Below are 21889 nucleotides of genomic sequence, written 5' to 3'. Positions count from 1 at the left end.
GCACTCACCCCTTTACTGGGAACGCACAGTGGTGTCCCTTGCCGTAGCACGCCGGCATCTATAGACACGCCCATTACGATGGGGTCTCTGGAGTTAAAGATGAACTGGGGAAGGATGCGCAGCTTCACAGGAAACACCGCCACGTGTCTGAACACACAAACATCCAAACAACTGTCAACCAACAGCCACACACACAGCTAACAAGCAACATGTGCACCTACTTGAACTCTTCCTGCTTAGCTTTCTTGTAGTCATCACGGTACTTGGTAAAGGCATCAAAAAGATGGTAGATGATTTCAGCTGAGAAGATGCGCACGCCAAGGCTGTCTGCCATTTCCTGGCTCTCCCTCTCCACTTTGACGTCGAATGCCAGAATCACAGCGTACCTGCCGTACAGCCACAACATAAAAGCAGTCATTATTATGTACTGTGGCCACGGAAACTGAAGAGAGCGTAGCAAAAATGCTGTCGTTGCTGCTAGTCTGAAATTGCAAGACTTGTATGGAGAAAGATTCAACATGGTCATACCTGTCAAAGCTAAGTAAACACGCTAACGTTTCACTAAGTGCCGATTTCCGTAATTTTGGGATGTCTGTAATCGGCCGATGCTTACATATGAAACCAATCTCTTCCACTGATCTTATCTACTTCCTCAAAAAGGTCTGAAAGTCAGCCACTGTCCCCTTTTGCTCTGCCAGACTGACCTAGTAATCGAGCTAAAGCTAAAGGACAGAGTAAGGAGCTTATGAGCAGTGAAACGAGCAAAGCGACTGTAACAAGGGTTTCAAGGGTTGGATGTCATGAAGGTTTGGTTTAAATAACGGATGGGGGCCACGGCTGAAGGAGACATGTTTATTCATGTACACAACTCTTTAGCAACAGTCAGGAGACCTTCACAACACACACACACACACACACACACACACCGCACTTCCGGTGGAGTGTGTGCACCGGAGTTCACGGCATTGGACAACCAACCATTTTGGTGCTGTGCACTTTATTTTTGGTAAGAGGCTCAAACCAGGTCTGCAGTGTAACCTGTTGTGCAGGACAGTTTGTTTTTACAATGTGAAAAATGAAAGACTAAAACGGAACTGTTAGAATTTAGTAGGTTGAACAGCAATTTTCTAACCTTTTCGATTATATTTTGAGAGAACTACTTCATGTGCAGCTAAAACAAGTTTGTATTGTTTCAAAGGTATTGTTCAATGTCTTTCAGCAAAATACAATCTGATCATTGAAGGTGTATGCAGTCCATTCTTTTAAAAAGATAGTTATCGGCCAAAATCTGAATCGGCAGGTGAGACGTTTTAAAGATCGGTAATTGGCCAGAAAATTTTAATCAGTGCACACCTTTTCAGGACAATTTATTATACCCGACAACCTAACAAATCAGCAACATACTTTAAAAGAGACAAAGATGGCAGAGGTGACGCTGGAAAGCCGCCTGCTGTACATAAACAAGAGTTTCAGGCATCATGAGAGGACATTCAACAAGATCACGCACTTAAATATGCAAAATATCTACATTTAGGGACAATCCACATGGAAACATTGTCAGGTCAAAACAGCAAAGTATTTTATCGTTTCAGCCTCTCATCCACACGGGAACGCCGTTCTGGGTGACGTGAAACTGTATTTTTTGAAAACTGCTTCCAGAGTGGGAAAATCTGAAAACATCGGCTCGCCGTTTCCGTATGGACTCGCAAATCTGTTCATTTTTAAAATGATGTCACCGCCCCGTCGCCGTCACGTGACCAGAAGTGAGCTTTGATGACAAGCCAACGACTGAAATTTCGAGTGTCATGAGTCACCGCAGTCAACATTCTCCTGGTATTTTCTTGTCTTATACTCCCAAAATGTAATTGTAAATGTAACATGTAATTCCACGAGCCTTGAAAAGCTAAAGACAACTGACTTATTCACCATTCTTTCTTCTTTCACGATGTTCCGTCCGTGTATCTATTCACAGCACCACATATAGGTGTGCCTTGCGTATTACATCGTTTTCACTCAGTTATTCGTTCCCATGTGGAGGCAACTATTTACTAATCCGGCACAGTATGGACTTTTTTTTACAACCCGCCAAAAAAAATAAATAAATCCAAGAAGGTTCCCGTATGGACAAGGCCTTAAGAGAGAGGTCACCAATCGCAACATAGTATGTGTTGTCGGAGAGGAGGCTACGGAATCCAAGAATGTCGGCCAAGACGAGAAGAATGCAGATTTACTGTGAACAGTTGTTTAGAGGTTAATTGGTTACAGACTCGGCTGTGATGACTGAATTTCCACCAAGTAGGATTCTTTCTTCATAAATGAAATATTTTCGTAGTTATAGCATAAAAATCTGTTTACGATCGACTAAATGTGTTTTTCAACATTATTTGAGCCCTCTAGACGTGGGCCTTTACATTTGGATGATCCTATATAGTAGACATAATCAGAGAAAATCACACATAAATAAATAAGACATAAATAAAACACTTGTGCGCGTGTTGTCATAAAGGTCTCCCGTGACGTGTGAACAGGGCGTGACGTCGGGGGTTCAGAGTTGAGTTTCTAGCTGGATTAGGACCACAACAGTAGCCCGTGTTGTTATTATTATTATGCTATTATCATTGTGCCTGTTGTGAGATCATTTAAAACTGAAATACAAGCCTGTTGTTCTGGCGATTAAGTCTGGTGGCTTGACTCACTGAACAATTATTGACACCTAGTGACCTATGTAGAATGCTGTAGTCACAATTTTAATCCGGCTTCTCGAATCCTTGTGCAGTTGTCTGTCATTTATCGCGGTTAATTGGTTCCAGACCCCACCGCAATAAGTGAATTTCCGGAGAGTAGGATTCGATATTAATAGACGGAATCTTTTGAGCATAGAAAACCTGCTTTTGACCTTCTAAATACGTTTTTTTTTAACCATTATTAGAGCCCTCTACACATGAGATGACACTCATTAACTTAACACTCCTCCTTGTTTACGCTACATTGTGCAACACTGATGCACAGGCTACGGGATCACAGCAGGGACATAAGAGACGGCCGCCGATCATACCATACAGCAAGCTACCGAGCCAACAAATGGAGTGGGGAAGAAGGACAAAGTAAGAAGACAAAAACGTATCCATTCCAAACGGAACTTCCCACTTCCACTATCATGTCGGACATGTCGTAGCTGACTCCATCAGTGTTGTCATAGTAGTGACCAGAATGCTACATACGACTTGTCTTATGTAGCATAAGCAATATTCTTTGCCTCATAGTCAACCACGAAACAGCACCCATCCATCCATTTTCTATACCGCTTCTCCTCTTTAGGGTCACGGGGGCATGCTGGTCTATCCCAGCTGACTTCGGGCGATAGGCAGGGTACACCCTGGACTGGTCGCCAGCCAATCGCAGGGCACTTATAGACAAACAACCATTCACACTCACATTCATACCTATGGACAAGTTAGAGTCGCCAATTAACCTAACATGCATGTTTTTGGATGTGGGAGGAAACCGAAGTACCCGGAGAAAAAAACATACGCACGGGGAGGACATGCAAAATCGAACCCAGGTCTTCCCCATCTCCAGACTGTTACTGTGTTGGCCAACATGCTAACCACTAACCACCATCATAACACATTCATTTACAGCACAGCAATGTGTAAATGAGTGTTCACTAACAATTGTATGGATATTGGAGCAAAACAACTTTCACTGACGGGAGAGTTGTGAACGAGTGCTTCCAGAGGTCTTGCACAAAGACAAACAAAAAGAGGAACTGTATGACAAATTCAGGCAAATCCCAATGTCAGCTACAACAATAACAAGAAAATGTAAAACATTAAGAGGATGTACTGTTGCAGCTTTTCTGTGAAAGAAATACTTATTCATTCCATTCCATTCCATTTTCCTCTGCTTATCCAGGTCCAGGTCGCGGGGGCAGCAGTCTTAGTAGGGAAGCCCAGATTTCCCGGTCCCCGACCACCTCCTCCAGCTCCACCGGGAGGACACCAAGGCGTTCCCAGGCCAGCTGTGAGACATAATCCCTCCAGCGTGTCCTAGGTCCCCGGGCCTTCTCCCGGTTGGACATGCCCGAAACACCTCACCAGGGAGGCGTCCGGGAGGCATCTGGACTCGACGCCCGAGCCACCTCAGCTGGCTCCTCTCGATGTGAAGGAGCAGCAGGCTCTACTCTGAGCTCCTCCCGGATGACCGAGCTCCTCACCCTATCTCTTAGGGTGAGCCACCTTACGAAGAAACTCATTTCAGCCGCTTGTATCCGTGATCTCGTTCTTTCGGTCATGACCCAAAGCTCATGACCATAGGTGAGGGTGGGAACATAGATCGAGACTTAGATTGAGAGATTTGCCTTCCAGCTCACCACAACGGTGCGGTACAGGGACCGCATTACTGCAGACGCTGCGCCGATCCGCCTATCGACCTCACGCTCCAACCTTCCCTCACTCGTGAACAAGAACCCAAGATACTTGAACTCCTGAACCTGGGGCAGGACCTCATTCCCAACCCGCAGGGAGCAATCCACCCTTTTCCGTCTGAGAAACATGGCCTCAGATTTGGAGGTGCTGAGTCTCATCCCAGAAGCTTCACACTCAGATGCAAACCGTCCCAGTAAACGCTGCACGTCACAGCCCGATGAGGCCATCAGGACCACATCGTCTGCGAATAGCAGAGATGAGATCCTAAGGCCCCCGAACTGGACTCCCTCGGCACCTTGGCTGCGCCTAGAAATTCTGTCCATGAAAACTATGAACAGAATCAGTGACAAAGGGCAATACTTATTCAATTGTTATTTAATATTATTTTGTCAGAGAAACCGCTGCAGTTTTATTTAACTTAAAAATAGGCCACTTGTGTTCATTGTTTGTCCAGTTATCATTTATGTGAAATTTGGTCCCGTTCTCTTTTAAATGCAATTTACATGCCAAGATGTATGGAAACAATAGGGTGATGTGCAGGGTTTTATCAATATTTCATATTCATATCAGCTATCAGTCTGTTTTATGCCATTTAAGGCAAAACAAGTTTCAGACCTTGGCTGTGAAGAAAAATTGCATGAACGGACAAAACTCAATTTTAATTGAACACCCCTGCAATAGAGACCTAGCCAACAGAAAAAAAAACCAAATACACATTGATAAATACAAATACAGATACAATAAACCATATAAAACAAAGCTGGAGGCACCCCTGCAGCTTTGACAAAGAACCTCCACGGCCGGTCTTTGGCCAATCTGAGGCTCAAAAATCAGATGCGCATCCTCCCTGCGTTTGTTGCGGGGTTTTTTTTGCATGTAGTTGGTTGGTGCCCGTACGCCCGGTTGCAAACTAGGCTTAACAGAACGTACAGTATATTCCGGTCATGTATAACATGACAAAAGTTATCGTAAACTGAAACGTCTTGGCCTTTCTGACGCATGGTGGTACTAAAAAAAAAAAAAAAATAGAAAGAAACTCTAAAGAAGTGAACATACTGTTGGTCGTGCTCCAGCATGGTTGACGCCTTCATCACATCTTTCTTGTGGACTGGACCAATGTTAATACCAGCGTACTGCACACACAAAAACAGAGTTGAAAAGGTCAGCTGTAGGTAAATTACAAAGATATGAACAGTTCAGAATTTTTATGTTAGGATCATTGACAAGTTGCCATTGACAACAGACAAGTTAAATCAAGGTTATACATTAATTTGTATTTGAAGGAAATAGCGTAATTTCAGTGTATAAGCCACACCCACAAAATTTAGAGGAAAAAACAGATTTGTTCTTATATACTGTAAGCCACACATATCCACATCATAAAGTGACATATTGTGACATGCACGAGTCTGTGAGGACCAGGTAGCGCTTCAGACAGGAGCCAATCATGAGCTATGAATAAATTCATGATGAGCTTGTCCACTCATTGGAAATTGCAGGTCATTACTCAATATAACACTTACTCAATATAAGTGTCATCTTACAAACAACACCAAACTCATCGCAAATTTACTACACTCATACGTTATACCTCAGAATAGAATATCCTAGCGTCCTAATTCCATTAAAACGTTGTCTCTCTCTCTTTCGGTTTCCTTGTCTTGACAGCCAAATCCATTGCCATCCATCTTCTATGTCGCTTATCCTCAAATCCACTGCCTTAACTTGAAAGCGGCATCATAACCATTTCTTCGAGTGTTTTGTAATTTATACTGTGAATGTGCACAATGCCTCTACATTCCCGTACAGTAGGTGGCAGTATGCACCTAAACGATTGCAACCCGCCATAAACAAGAAGAGGAAGAATGTCAGCGGATATGACGTGTATGCCTGTGACACTATGACCATTGCCTAAGGATTATGTAGGGTCACTTGTGAAATTGAGATGGATACTTTATTCATCTCCAAGAAAACAAGACAGCATTTTATGGTTTATATGTACGTTATATTTAATGTATCTTTATTTCTGTTTAATTACGTCAGTGAATATGACGTGTATGCCTGTGGCGCTATGTACGTTACCGTACGTACGTAAGATGTCACAAGATTAGAACATGAATACACCAAGCCATCCATCCATTTTCCTCTGCTTATCCGGGTCCGGGTCCCGGGGGCAGCAGTCTCAGTAGGGAAGCCTAGACTTCCTGGTCCACCTATTCTAGGTACACCGGGAGGACACCAAGGCATTCCCAGGCCAGCTGTGAGACATAAACCCTCAATCGTGGTCTATGTCTGCCCAGGGCCTTCTCCCGGCTGGGCATGCCCGGAACACCTCACCGGGGAGGCGTCCAGGAGGCATCTGGACTACATGCCACCTCAACTGGCTCCTCTCAATGTGAAGGAGCATGAATACACCAAGCCATCCATCCATTTTCCTCTGCTTATCCGGGTCCGGGTCCCAGGGGCAGCAGTCTCAGTAGGGAAGCCCAGACTTCCTGGTCTCCGGCCACCTATTCTACTCTACTCTACGCTCTACTCTGAGCCCTTCACCCCAATCTCTTAGGGTGCATTCAGCCACCCTACGGGGGAAATTCATTTCAGCCACTTGTATCCGCGATCTCGTTCTTTCGGATCTCGAAAAGCTCATGACCATAGGTGAGGGTGGGAACATAGATCGACCGGCTCACCACAACGGTGCGGTAGAGCGACCTCATTACTGCAGACGCTGCACCGATCTGCCTATCAACCTCACACTCCAACCTTCCCCCACTTGTGAAGAAGACCCCAAGATATTTGAAGTCCTCCACCTGGGGCAGGACCTCATTTCCAACGCCCGAGGTTGCAATCCACTCTTTTCCGACTGAGAACCATGGCCTCTGATTTGGAGATACTGAGTCTCATCCAGGACGCTTCACATTTACTTTACTTACGCTTCGCATTTACTGCCCCAGTAAATGCTTAAGGTCACAGCCCGATGAGGCCATCAGGACCACACAGTCTGCAAATAGCAGAGACGACATCCCAAGGCCCCCAAACTGGACTCCCTCGACGCATTGGCTGAGCCTAGAAATTCTGTCCATGAAAATTATGAACAGAATCCGTGACAAAAGGACATCATTGGTGGAGGCCAAGGTTCACCGCCAACAGACTCAACTTACTGCTGGAAATGCGAACCAGTCTGCTGCTCCAGTTTTACAAGTATCACATGGCACATGTAGCGTGCCACCAAGTCTACAAAGCACATGTAGACTGGTTGGGCAAACTCCCATGTACCCAAAATTTGTAATTGTCACAGGCCTAGTCTACAACACCATCACCAAGAAGCTTGGTGGGGAAGAGACCACTCTTGGCACAATACATTTAGTGCTGTCAAGAGATTTAAAAAATGGAGACATTAATTAATTGTGAGAAAAGCCCTCACTTGGAGGTATTTTCATTCAAATTCATTTCATTATTGTGGGAGATCAAAACTGGTACAGCAGAGCCTTCGTCCCGACATCCAACGCTTACTGAGGCGTTTGGTCGGCAAAGTACACAAAATAGCACAAAACGGTGCACGCTCACAGACAGTGACAACAGACAGAAATGCAACCTTTCAATACGGTTGAAAAGACAACATTTCAAAAAATGTTAGAAATGTTTCACAGAAAGTACGAATTGCCTGGGACATGTCAGAAACAGCAATTCCTGAACTGTATAACCGAGTGAAAGAAGACGTGTTGAAGGACATCAGAAACATTGCATTCTACTCCACCAGTGGTCCAGCTCAAATATGACCCCCTACATTACATTTTAACACAGTGGTTCTCGATTATTTTCTCTCAAGCCCCACTGAGGGACAGAAATGTTTACCACCCCAGCCCCATTTGAAATACTATTGAGAAAATATTAATATCTATTTATCTGTACTGTACAGACTTAACTCGAAAGTGAAAGCAAGCATATTCCAGAATCAAATTGCATGCTGAGTCCAACAAATTCATGCATGTTGGCAGGTCTGCACTAATATTGAAAGTCCTCCCTGCCCCTCACACCCCGCTCCACTATTTGAGAAGCACTGTACGTGTGTGTGTTTTTTTTTTTATTTAAGTGTTTTTTCAGAGACAGGGTCTATTTTTTGGTTTTTGTTTGTTATTGTGATTTTTATGCAATTTTTGCTGAAAGAGACATTGAGTTCATTGAGTTTTTTTTGTTTGTTTAATTTATTACGCTTGTTAATTTAAAAGCGCTTGACATTCTAATTACAATGTTAAATACTCTTGAGAAATTAAAGTTTATTGCTTTTGATACTATGTACGTACTCTCATTATTATGCCGTATAATTAATTAAAAAATGGTCTCAAAAATGTCAATAATATTGATTATACACAATAATTTGTAGGACAATTATCAAATCAGCAAAATTTGTTATCGTGACAGGCCTAATTGAGCTCTTTGGAATTAACTTGACTCGCCATGTTTGGAGGCAGAGCAATGGTGAATTTGACAATACAATAATACTATCCATACTGTCAAACATGGAGGTGGAAACATTCTGCTCTGGGACTCTCTCTCTTGTAACGTACAGCCAAGGCAACAAAGGAGTAGCTCAAAAAAAAAAAAAAAAAAAAAAAAAAAAAAAAAGCCCATTCAGATCCTGGAGTGGCCTAGCCAGTCTCCAGAAAATCGGTTGAGGTAGCTGAAACTTCAAGTTGCAAAGTGTCAGCTTTAAAACTTAGGTTTCAAAGTTTATCTGTATCGAGGAGTAGACCAAAATCCCTCCTGAGATGTGTGCAACCCTGGTGACCAACTAAATGAAACATCTGAGCCCTGTGTGGCCAGCAATGGTTTCAAGTCACAAAGTGCAGGCAGACTAGGCCAGCCTTACTGTCCTTGGACCCACATCACACCTAAAACACGACGTTTGGCTCATGTGAGCTGGGGCGGGCCAAAAATCCATATTGCAATATACATAGCAGCTTCTTACGAAAATGATATACAGTCATCCCTCGCCACATCGCGCTTCAAATTTCACGCCATCACTCATGGTTTTTAAAAAATATATTAAATGTTCTTTGTGGTGGAATACGACCTATTATTCATAAAAAAATATGCATATCTAAACAAAAATTTAAATTTTTGCCTAAATTAAGCATTTTCAAGCATAAAATGGCTAAATGAACTAACATACAGTCAAACTTGTCTATAGCGGCCACTAGAGGGAGTCTGGAAAAGTGGCTGCTATAGACAGGTGGCCTCTATAGACAGGTTGGCGTCCAGTTTGAATGTTGACCAGTAGAGGAAAAAAAAAAAAGAAAAAAAGAATAATAATAATAATGTTGACCAGTAGAGGGCACTGCGGACTGCGGATAAAAGTTGTACAGCACTACTAGGCTTGTTATTATCATGGTTCATGGTTTTAATTCATCCTGAACATGCATATGAGACAAACAGTAGCACATCACATAGTACAATTCACAATTTTGCATGTCCAAAAAGGAGTAGGAAGAAGCAAAGCTTATTTAATCCTAACTCTCATCAGTTTCACATCAGTTGCAATACATTTATTCACCTCTTGTTCTTCCAAGTGTACTTTGTAGGTCTACATGACAATGTAGTGCAATCATAGCCAAGGCTAAAAGGAAGCTACAGGCTTAATAATAACTGATAGAATATATCCACGACCCACAGAACAAAGCTGTGCTAGTAATGTCTTACGCTTGTTTTTAATATTTTACTTTTTATACGGCAGAGTGTCATTACAGCTTTAGTTCATCGGGACGTGACGGTGGGCGTCCCGAGCGGGAGAGCTAGGCTCAGTGCTAGCTGTGAGTTTCGAGAGAGTTGGGAAGTGTGTTTATGTTGGCGTGGATGTAAAGTCCTGCAGTGTTCTCCGCTGTTAATAAAGCGATTAAAGTGCATCGGCGACGTGAGTCTCTCCTTCCCCACAACAAGCGGCATTACAGTATTGACACACATTGTCTCACACCAGGAAATAAACGGTGTCACTTGTTACAGGCATTGCCTGGACAGCTATGTAGTGGGGCTTGTTTAACCTTTGCCTTGTGGGCAAGCAGGAAGGAGAGACGATGCTAAGAGATGTGTGTGTGTTCTGAGCTGCTGTCTGGTGGCCGCGTTCAATAAATAAAGTTGGCAGAAGCAACAGGAGAAGGTTCCTTCTTTGCTTCGGAGCTGAATAACACTGACAAGTTAACAGACTAGTAGCGAACGGAAAAGAAGACGGCTTTGTTTGCATCGAATACAGAAGATGAGGACTTTGATGGATTTGTGGATGAGGATTGATCAAAAATGTCGTGAGTACATTCTAAAATACTTCAATTAAGTACAACCGAACTCAGTTTTGCTCCCACTGCCGCATGCATGCTAGCGTATGTTTTTTTTTTATTGTAGCGTCGCTGGGAGCACGTCCTGTTCCCAGCCTACTTTGCGGTAATGTTTTGGTGCAAATGCGCTTAAAGTTACATGTTTGACCAGGAAATAGCAAGCTCAAAAGAAGACGGCTTTTTTATGTGGAACAACTGACGTTTGTGTGGATCTTGTGAATGATTGTGACTGAGCTAGGACTCAGTAATTAAAGTCTACACACGACGGCTTCATTGATTGAAAAACGAAACTTTTTCGTGCATGAAGCTTCTACTTGAGTCGGTAATTTGGCCGCTATATGCGGTCAGATATTGACCAAGGGAGACAAAATGGGTGGCCGCTGGCTGCGTTGGACAGGTGACTGCTATATACATGTCTATAACATGTAAATTTGCTGTGGGGGATTTTTCAGTGGCTGCTATAGGCAGGTGGCCGCTAAGACAGGTTTGGCTGTATTATATATATTAATGATATATGTAAAGTGACAAAATACCTAAAGCAGTGGTTCTTAACCTCGTTGGAGGTACCGAACCCCACCAATTTCATATGCCCATTCACCGAACCCTTCTTTAGTGAAAAATAAAATATATATATTTTTTTCAAATTCAAGGCATAGGTACAGTATATATTTGTTTACTGGTGCACAAAATGATGGCGGCAGGACACTGACTCCCATCACAGTTCGTGATACATGTGAATCCATGCTGTACATATTTGTCCGACCCCTTTGTTTTTTTGCTCGACATAGTTGGTATGGAGTTGGTATAGTATGACACTGCGAAGAGGAGTCGAGAGCAAGCTCAACATGTTTGCTGAGATTATCTTTGAAGAATGCAAGGCGAGGTTCGGCAAGGTCAAAAAGACACAGCCCCAGGGAAAGGAAGGAGGGAGAGTGACATCGAGCAGCTTGTCAGAGACAGGCGGCAGCTCCGCCGGAACTGGCGGAGGGCTACACCTGAGGAGAAAGCTGGCCTTAAGGAGCTGTGGGACGAGCTCAGGCAAAAGCTCGCCAGGCTGCGCAGAGTGGAGAGGATCAGAAGGAGGAGGAAGAAGAGAGAGAAAGAGAGAACCAGCTTTTTTAAAGACCCCTTCAAGTTTGCTCGGCAGTTGCTGGATGAGAAGCGAAGCGGGAAGCTAGATGCCTCCAAGGAGGAGCTGGAGAGTTACATCAAGAGCCAGTACAGTGACAACAGACAAGCCATCCCGCTCGGCTCCCCAGGACATGTCCCACGCCCAAACCCACCAGCAACACAGTTTGACACCTCCCCACCCAAGTTGCGGGAAGTGGAGGATGTCATCAGGAAGGCAAGGTCAGCGTCAGCCCCCGGGCCAAACGGGCTCTCGTATAAGCTGTACAAGAACTGCCCCCAAGTGGTGAGGATACTGTGGAGACTCATGAGGACAGCTTGGAGGAGCCAGCAAGTGCCAACAAAGTGGCAGCAAGCTATTGGTGTATTCATACCAAAAGAGTAAAACTCCAGTACCATCAGCCAGTTTAGAAGCATTGCCCTGCTCAACGTGGAGGGGAAGATATTCTTCTCCATCCTGGCCAGGAGAATGACCAACTTCCTCATGGCAAATGATTACATCGACACAAGCTGCCAGAAGGCTGGAATCCCTGGTTTCCCTGGATGCATTGAGCACTCCTCCATGATTTGGGAACAAATCCAGCAGGCAAAGAGGGAAAAGCGGGACCTGCATGTTGTGTGACTAGATCTCGCCAACGCATACGGTTCAGTGCCGCATAAGTTGATAGACTTCGCCTTGGACTTCTTCCATGTTCCTGAGTGTGCAAAGAACATCATCACCAGATAGTTTGACAACCTGCACATGTGCTTTCCGCTGGAAGGCTGCACAACTGGATGGCAATGGCTAGAACGAGGAATCGCCATGGGATGTGCCATCTCCCCAATCCTGTTTGTGACAGCCTTCGAAGTCATCCTCAGAGGGGCCAGGCAGGTCGTTGGAGGGATCAGGCTACCATCAGGGGAGAGGCTCCCACCACTAAGGAGCTACATGGACGGCGCCATGTACAACACGACTCCTTGAGCGTTTTGATGAGCTGATCACGTGGGCGAGAATGAAGGTAAAGGCAGCAAAATCAAGAAGTCTGTCAATAAGGAAAGGAGTCCCCCAAATCAAGACCACCTTTGTGGCGGGAGGAGAGCCAATTCCACAGCTCGCTGAAAAGCCACTCAAGAGCCTGGTGAGGCAGTACACTGCGGACTTGTCTGACAGACAGATGGGAAAGCAGGCCAAACAACAGCTTGCCAAGGAGCTGGCAAGGATAGACCAAAGCCAGCTGCCAGGGAAGCACAAGGTGTGGTGCTACCAGCACACACTATACCAATGTGTGATGTGGCCACTTAAGATCTGCGAGGTCCCCATTTCAGAGGTCAGCAAGATGGACAGCCTAACCAACAGATACATCAGGAAGTGGATGGGATTACCTCGCTGCTTCTCAGATGCAGGCCTCTTTGGATGGAACATGCTGGAGCTCCCTTTGAAATCCATCAGTCTCGGGTACAAGCAGGAGAAGGCACGCCTTGTACTTGAGATGAAGGACTCTGCTGACCATCTAATAAGGAGTGCAAAAAAGTCCCAATCCGCACAGGCCGTAAATGGAAAGCACCTGCCGAGGTAGAGAACGCCATCTCCAGTCTGCAACACAAAGAGGTGATGGGGTCAACCCAGACAGGTCGCACTGACCTACGCTGGGCAGCGCCACGACAGTTCTGGTCCAAAGCTACCATGAGGCAGAGGAAGACCATGGTGGTGGACGAAATCACCAGGGTGGAGCAGGAGCACTTCCACATAAAGGCGATATCCCAGGGCAGCCAAGGAGCCTGGACACTATTGCAACAACAAATCATCAGTAGGGTAAAACTAACCTGTCTCACGACGGTCTAAACCCAGTTCAAGTTCCCTATTAGTGGGAGGCGCATCAGAGGCGCATCACCTGGGCAGACATTTGGAGGACACCACAGAGCAGACCAAGCTTCCTGATCAGAGCAGCCTACGACACCCTCCCATGGCCCCGGAACCTCACTCAGTGGTTCGGGAGTGAGGCAGGCTGTCCGCTGTGCAGTACCACCAAGGCTAGCCTCCAGCACATCCTATCAGGATGCAAGGTGGCGTTGACCCAGGGACGGTTTAGGTGGCGCCACGACCAGGTGCTAGCCAAGTTGGCAGAGCACCTCGAAAGATGCAGGGTGGCTGCAAACCGCACCCAGACAAAGGTAAGGCCAGCGCTAGCTGCTTTCGTCAAGCCAGGCGAAATGCACAGAGCACCCACGCAGGGAGTTACCATCCTGAGACCAGGCAAGGAGTTGCAAATACTTGTGGATCTCAGAAGACAACTGGTGTTCCCGAGAGAGATCATAACAATTACTTTCAGACCAGACATTGTCATGTGGTCTGCAGTGGAGAGATCAGTCTACTTGATCGAGCTAACCATCCCCTGGGAAGAGGGCATGACAGCAGCCCACGAGAGGAAACACCTCAAATACTGAGGCTGGCTGGAGAGCCAGGGTACACCCTGTGGAGGTCGGAAGCAGGGGCTTTGTTGGCAAGACGGCAGTCCAACTGCTTCGCAGCGCTGGGATGACAGGGACAAGCCTGCGGAAAGCGTTGAAGGAGCTGGGAGAGGAGGCTGAGAAGGCGAGCTACTGGCTGTGGCTTCGGAGGAAGGAAAAAGGATGGGGGGGCTAACACCCCCTTGAGGGCAGCTGCAGGGAGTGGCGGGGAGACGTCCCCAGACGCCACTGCCCCCCCGCCGGGAGATGTACTGGTATAGGGGGCGAAACATCTGTGAACGGCGGCCTCCAGCTGACGACCCTGCAGCTGCCCGCATTGGCACCGGAGGAGGTGCGACAGGCCGGAAGGTCGAAGCAGGAACCAACAGCTGACCTGTGCAACGATCTGGATTAAAATATTAAGAACGAAATCACACGACGTGCTACCACATCAGTCACACGTTGACTACTTGATGTTGTGTTTCATTTGTCCTCGGAACTGTGTGAACTGTGTCCTCGGAAGTCTGAGTGAGAGTGACTTGATCTCTGAGTTAAAAGCGTTCCAGTTGCCAAATCAGAAAAACTTTATACTATAGCAATATTTTTTATAAATTATTTACTGACGATATTTACCGTTTACACGCAAGGCAGCCATCGTTGATTGTTAACTCAGAGTTGGTGTGGATGCTCTGACTTCCAAGTTGAACATTCCGACTTCGGGGGGCGTTTCAGTCGGGCGTTCCCACTTGGAACTCGGAAATTCCGACTTCCAAGTACAAATGGAACACACCATGAGCGCGCTAAATTCTTTGCAGCACTGATTGGCCAAGGCAAGCAATGTAATGTAATGTGATTATCTGCAGCCAGTGATGGCTAAGCGGCGACGTGTCATCACAAATTGACATGATGGGTCCGATGTGTCTTAACCTCCGTGGAGGAGGCTCCGCCAAACGCCTGGGACCGACTCACTGAACCCTTAGGGTTTGATCGAACCCAGGTTAAGAACCACTGACCTAAAGCTAGGATTATTTGCAGATGATGCTTTTTGTTCTGAGGAAAGCACACAAGAGCTAATGAAAACAGTCACAGAGGAAATGACTATACTAAAAAGATGGTTTGATAAAAATAGATTATGCTTGAACCTAAGTAAGTAAAAAAAGTAAGTAAGTAAAAAACAAAAATAATGCTCTTAACGTGCAACTACAAATGCTTTATTTGATATTCAGGCATTTTTCGCTACCTTATGTTGGTTTGGTTTGGTTTAGTTTATTTGAACATGAAGGTTACAATGGAATACATCTCATGAATCATTCTTTCACAGTTCAACATGTCCAAAAGGAGAAGAAGCACAGCTTATTTAATCCCCTCATCCATTCCACATTCTATCTCCAGGGTTGCGGGGGCATGCTGGAGCCTATCCCAGCTGACTTCGGGTACACCCTGGACTGGTCGCCAGCCAATCGCAGGACACATATAGACAAACAACCATTCACACTCACATTCATACCTATGGCCAATTTAGAGTCGCCAATTAACCTCACCTGCATGTTTTTGGAATATGGGAGGAAGACAGAGTACCCAGAGAAAACCCATGCGCGCACGGGGAGAACATGCAAACTCCACACAGAAATGCCCAGGGGAGAATCGAACACGGGTCTTCCCGATCTCCAGACCGTTACTGTGTTGGCCAACATGCTAACCACTAGACCACCGTGCGGCCATTCCACATCTTGTACAGTACATATTATTCACTTCCTGCATTCCATATCATATTTTTATATAATAAATCGGTGTAATAATAAATAACAATAAAAAAAACAAGCATGACAGAACAATCATTGTAATGATCAAGACTCTTCTGCCTTGTATTTAGCAAACAACAACTGCTTGTATTGTTTTTTTGAATTTGCTCACCTTGTTTGAGTTCCTTGCTCATCCATTTTATAATTTTATTCCACATACAGAAATGCTGTGGGTTTTCAGCGTTGTTATTGCATATAAATGTTTTAAGTTTAATTTTCCTCTAAGGTCCTTCTCCTCTCAGATAAAGAAATACTGCATGAGGTTTTTGGGTAACAAATTATTATTAACTTTATGCATTATGCTATGTTGTATATTTTTAATATGAGATTTTCCAGTTTGTTTTCACCCACTATGATCCCAAAAATCACAAATATTAAAATTTGCTGATTTAGTACATTTTCAAACCACTAAAATAATGCATCCCTACTCCTTTTGGACATTTGGAACTGTGAATTTAATTATGTGATGCATTCCATTGTAACTTGCATGCGTGTTCAAATAAAATTAGACCATTACCATTACCATAAAATACAAATCTAAGACATTCAAAAGATACATTAACAGACTAAATGTAGTATTCTACACTGGTCACTCGGTGTCAGTCGTATTACTGTAATATTTGGTGAGACAAACAAGCACCAGACTTGATTGTCGAACTGGCATTCCACAACAGGAATTCTAAACAGGTCCCAAGGGAACATTTATACACACACACAAGTACAAGTCCTATGTCTTAATTGGCTTAGTTACTCTTATTGTTTACGAGTGTAAGGTGACCATAGCGGTATTATTTCATGTATAGGAGGGGGCTCTAATGTAAAAAAAAAAAAAAAAAAAAAAAAAAACATTTAGAAGAATGTAAACAGGTGATCTATGCTCCAACTACAAAACTATTTGATTTATAAATAAGGAATCCTACTGCGCGAAAATTCACTTATTACAGTCGGGTCTGGAATCAATTAACCACGATAAACGAGGGATTACTGTACTGTATGTATCATAATATTCTTTGTCATATAAATTACAATAGAAACATTTCAAAACAGGTTCCAGGCTACAAAGGCTCCTCCTTTGGCTGATGATGTAGGCGGTAATGTATTGCATATTGAGTATTGCGTAGTGATGTAGCAATCCCATCAGCGGCTGCCAATCCGCTGTATTTTGAAGACCGGATAATATCGGCTTCCTCCACGAGATCGAGCTGATCTGGTTGCCGTATAACGATCATGTCCGCGGCGTACTGTGGTGAAGTTAGGTCCACATTTTACGTTGGATATTCGGTTGTTTAGCTACAGTGGTAGTTTCCCCTCACTGTGTCCGGACTGCTGTGTCATGGTGCGGGAAGCTAGCACGGGAAGTGCCACTGTAACCGCTGGTTGTTTATACTAGGGCCTGTCAAATTACTATTGCGTTGAAGAAAGTTTGTCACAAAAAGTCACATATTCTAAATCATCACCACAAACTGATCTATAACCATGTCAAATGACTAGTCCTACTCTACAAGTATTTGCATGACCATTTTTTTCAAAATTGTTTTCGGTATTGGATTGGATGCCAAAAAATGTGGATCAGGACATCCCTAGTGTTGCGTCATTTCCGTTTTTCGGACATGTTTGCTCACCGTGTAGTTTTTTTTTTTTTCTCTCTCTCTCTCTACTTCTTTATAGCCGGTCCAGTGTAACACGTGCAGCTACATGTACAAAGTTAACATGTACTAAGTACTTATTTTTTTGTTTTTGCTACTTTACATTCAAGGTCATTAAGAGGCCGGCATGGCATCTATGTCTTAGCTTATTTTGTCACAGTGCACTGAACAACAACCATCTTCACCTTAATGTGGCCACACACCACATCACTGTCATTAAAAACATATTTAGCATGATTTTCTTTTTTAAATTCTGTCACTCTCTGTTGCAATAAACTAACTTTAAAAATTTAGAACTGTTCATGTCTTTGTAAGGTGGTAAACAAAATCAGCAGGGGATCAAATGCTTATTTCCCCCACTTAAACAAATAGAAGCAGATCAGTAAGGCCAGATGTAAGGACTACTCACGGGTACTTTAGATGTGCGCAGAAACTCGAGCAGAGCCTCCAGTGATCCCAGTGTCGATGCCTGCACATAAACTCCTTTTTCCTCCAACTTGATGGAGCTCAGAGTTTGTTTGAGCTCATGAATAAGTTCATCCTAAAGACCACAATAAACATAAGCCATGCCAAATTTGTTTGCAAATGTGTGTGAGATGGGGTAGGTTGTGTGTTACCCTCAGTACAGGTATTTCATCATCTTTGTATGCCACCAGTAGGGGGAGCCCTGCCAACGCCTTTTCCAGGTCTTTACCCAGAATCTTCACACCCTGAGATGTAGAGACCTCTTTGTGCTTCTCGTACTGGTTCTATACACACACACACACACACAAATCAATTAGCTCATCAATCATGAAAAAAAAGGAGTCAAAACAATAACCCTCAAGAGAAAATATTGCCATAACAGTAAAGTATGGCAAAGTGGCGTAATTGTAACACTGTCCCGTAACGTTTTCCTGCAGTGAAAACATACTATTCATGTTATCAGCAGATAAAGTCCAACTCCTGGCTAACGTGTTAATGAACATGTATAGCTTGCATGGACAGGCTCTACATGTGTACCTTGACCCGGAGCTCCTTCAGAGGCGGCGGCAGCAGCAGCCCTCGGATCTGCGTGATGATTGGTCCTTCTACTCCGGGGACAATGATTGTCTCACCTTCTCGTAGGCATCCGTTGATCAGGATAACGTCTATGGTGGTGCCCATACCAGGCAGAGCTTTGACCTGACAAAAGCAATAGGAAGCATGCTTGTCTTCACACTGCGTGCAGTGAGTCAGGACATCTAATGTACCTCCATGACTTGAGCCCGGAGCTCGTTGCAGCACGCTAGCCGGCGGGCTAGCATGGTCTGAGTGAGCTCAATAAGAAGTGCTATGAGATTTCCCATTCCGTCGCCACTGTGAGCCGATGTGGGAACCAGTGACACAAAAGTGCGAGCATCTTTGTTATCATAGAAAAGGGCAGCGTTGAGACCCTGTGAACATCAACGACATAACAGCAGGTTAGACCCACAGAAAACCCACAGCATTTCTGTATGTGGAATTAAATTATGGAATGGATTGAGCAAGGAACTCAAACAATGTAACGAGATGAGCAAATTCAAAAACAATACAAGCAGTTGGTGTTTGCTAAATACAAGGCAGAAGAGTCTTGATCATTACAATGATTGTTCTGTCATGCTTGTTTTTTATTGTTATTATTACACTGATTATTATATAAAAATATGATATAGAAAACAAGAAGTGAATAATATGTACTGTACAAGATGTGGAATAGATGGGGGTAGGATTAAATAAGCTTTGCTTCTTCCTACTCCTTTTGGACATGTGGAACTGTGAAAGGATGATTCATGAGATGTATTCCATTGTAACCTTCATGTTCAAATAAACTAAACCAAACCAGATTAATTGATGACACTTCTCCTAGCTTTCTTGAGCTTTCTCTTAGCATGTTTTGAGAGGTGAATCAATTATGACCAACTGTGGTCACCTGCTGTGCAAACTCCACAATGATGGCCTTTGCCCTCTCATCAAACTCATCCTTGGTGTTTTTCTTCTGCTTCTTCAGCGTCACCACAACATCTGTTTCAGGACTCTTTTTCCAGTCGTACAGACGGTCAATCTAAAGAGCAAAGAGCAAAATTCATTAGTCAGCATCGCAAGACGACACGCCTGACGGTTTAATAGAAGATCACCTTGTTGAGGGCCACAACGAAGGGACACTTCTTCTCCTTCAGCAGGTTGATGGATTCAATAGTCTGTGGCTCCAAACCATGCATGACGTCCACCACCAAGATGGCAATGTCACACAGAGAACTCCCTCGGTTCCTCAGGTTACTGATCATGTGGGTCACAGGTACATGTCACTCATTGAAAAAGCTCAGAAAGACAGATGTCATGTTTTTCTCTGTGCCCAAGCTAACCAACAAATATTTCAAATGAGGTCATCTTTGACAAGCTCTCACCCAAAAGACTCGTGTCCTGGTGTGTCGATGATCAACATCCCAGGAATCTTTATTGTCTCTCTGTCAAACTACATAGACAAATACTGAGGACAACGCAACACTGTGTGCATGTGTATGTGTGAGTGTCTCTGCATACGTTGTCATACATTTTTCACCATCTTTGTCTGCTCCTCAATTGTCTCTTTGGGCACGTTTGTGGCTCCGATTTGCTGTGTGATTCCTCCCGCCTCACCATCCTGAACATGTGTGTGTCGCAACTGTGTGAATAAGCCAACAACATGTCAGACCCAAGTCAACAAGCTAGCACCGAGTCATAAGCAGTTCAACAGCTGCAAGACAAGTGAACAACTCAGCTATCTTAGCTTTAGAGGTGGACTACTCTAATCACTCGTCAATTACAGAATTGCTGAGTTGCAAACCATGTGACCTTGAGGCACGCCTCATTTCCGGTTTACAGATGAGGGGGCATCGATACTAGGAAATAAAGCATTGGATTTAAGCATGGATGTTTTTTCTAGCACTTTTAATGATAAAGATGTTAAACATTACTTGTGTAACAGTTTGATTTGGCCGAAGTTGATTAGTCATCCCTGTTGAGTGGGGTGCACGGATGACGTCAGGTAAGCCGATTCTTACAGTGTGGTTGGCACATTGAGTAAACAGAGCTGACACGTCCTCTTCAAAGAGCACAAGTTTGTGAGTTTTTGATGTGATGTCATCACCACACTTTACACTGGATTTATACAGAGTGTTGGAACACACCGAGTCATACAAGTGCTTCAAAAGTTAAGTCCAACTTTACGCCTTTCAAACTCATGGATCGGAGCTTCAGGACGAGATAAAAAGGCATGTAGGATATAAATTCACTTTAATATCTATCTGCAGATGAAATTTCGTAAAAACTTCATAGTGTGAAATATGTTAATTTGCCCTGGAATTACTGTGTACATGCAATTTGTAGTGTGGCGTGGAAACTAATACAGCATGCTGCTGAACTGCAGTATGAAATTTGCTGTAACTTCTTTAATACTTGAGGTACAGATGTGAATGAGGTATCAAATTAAAGTTCAAGTCATGTTTTTTCAGATGGAATTAATCACAGACTTGATATAATTCTACCTGTTAATTGATTCATTGTTAATTCAACCTCAAGTGTTGGTTGCACTTGATTCAAATAAAATGCATTTGACATTAATTGTTGTTTACTTGTTTATATCCATAAATAATTTAGACCTGATTCCCTTACAAAAAACAGTGGGACTCTAGGAAACTTAACCTGCATTGTCCAGTATGCTGGTATTTATTTCTCAGTCACACTGGTTGAATTTTTGGCTAAAAAGTTACTGAATTGATTTAAAGTTACTGAATAATTTCGGATCGTATCGTTCTAATGAACCAATATCATCCCTAAATCGTACGGCAAGAACAAATCGTGACACTAATCAACTCGTTATTAAAACGAATCATTACACTCCTACACTTTATATGTAAATGGAAAATTGTTGTCGCTTTTTGGAGTCTTTCTAGAAGGCTCAATAGTGGAATAAGTGGGTCCCACACACCCCGACTCTCGCCTGAAGTCAGCTGGGATAGGCTCGAGCATACCCGCGCGTCCCTAATTAAGATCAGTGGCATAGAAAATGAATGGATTGAAGTGGGTCCCATACATGCAGTACTGAGCTGTCTGTTTTTATATCTTTAGAACACACAGAAAAGAGAAAGTCATATGTG

The 21889-nt window shown here is 43.9% G+C and overlaps 1 protein-coding gene across 1 annotated transcript in view; it reads right to left on the bottom strand.

Annotated features, from left to right (window-relative positions):
- Positions 1-21889, bottom strand: part of eif5b (eukaryotic translation initiation factor 5B) — a 29945-nt gene that overhangs the window by 3485 nt on the left and 4571 nt on the right. Inside the window, exons 14-24 of the mRNA XM_054776136.1 lie at positions 20305-20415; positions 20159-20226; positions 19889-20030; positions 19684-19815; positions 18986-19168; positions 18756-18917; positions 18371-18502; positions 18163-18294; positions 5484-5560; positions 222-386; positions 9-147 (exon numbers count right to left, since the gene is read on the bottom strand). Coding sequence (XP_054632111.1) covers positions 9-147; positions 222-386; positions 5484-5560; positions 18163-18294; positions 18371-18502; positions 18756-18917; positions 18986-19168; positions 19684-19815; positions 19889-20030; positions 20159-20226; positions 20305-20415 — 1443 coding nt within the window. The remainder of the gene's footprint in view (positions 1-8; positions 148-221; positions 387-5483; positions 5561-18162; positions 18295-18370; positions 18503-18755; positions 18918-18985; positions 19169-19683; positions 19816-19888; positions 20031-20158; positions 20227-20304; positions 20416-21889) is intronic.

This window comes from Dunckerocampus dactyliophorus, chromosome 1 (assembly GCF_027744805.1).
Source record: "Dunckerocampus dactyliophorus isolate RoL2022-P2 chromosome 1, RoL_Ddac_1.1, whole genome shotgun sequence".
NCBI classification, from domain to species: domain Eukaryota; kingdom Metazoa; phylum Chordata; class Actinopteri; order Syngnathiformes; family Syngnathidae; genus Dunckerocampus; species Dunckerocampus dactyliophorus.
This window is presented reverse-complemented; position numbering and strand designations above follow the sequence as displayed.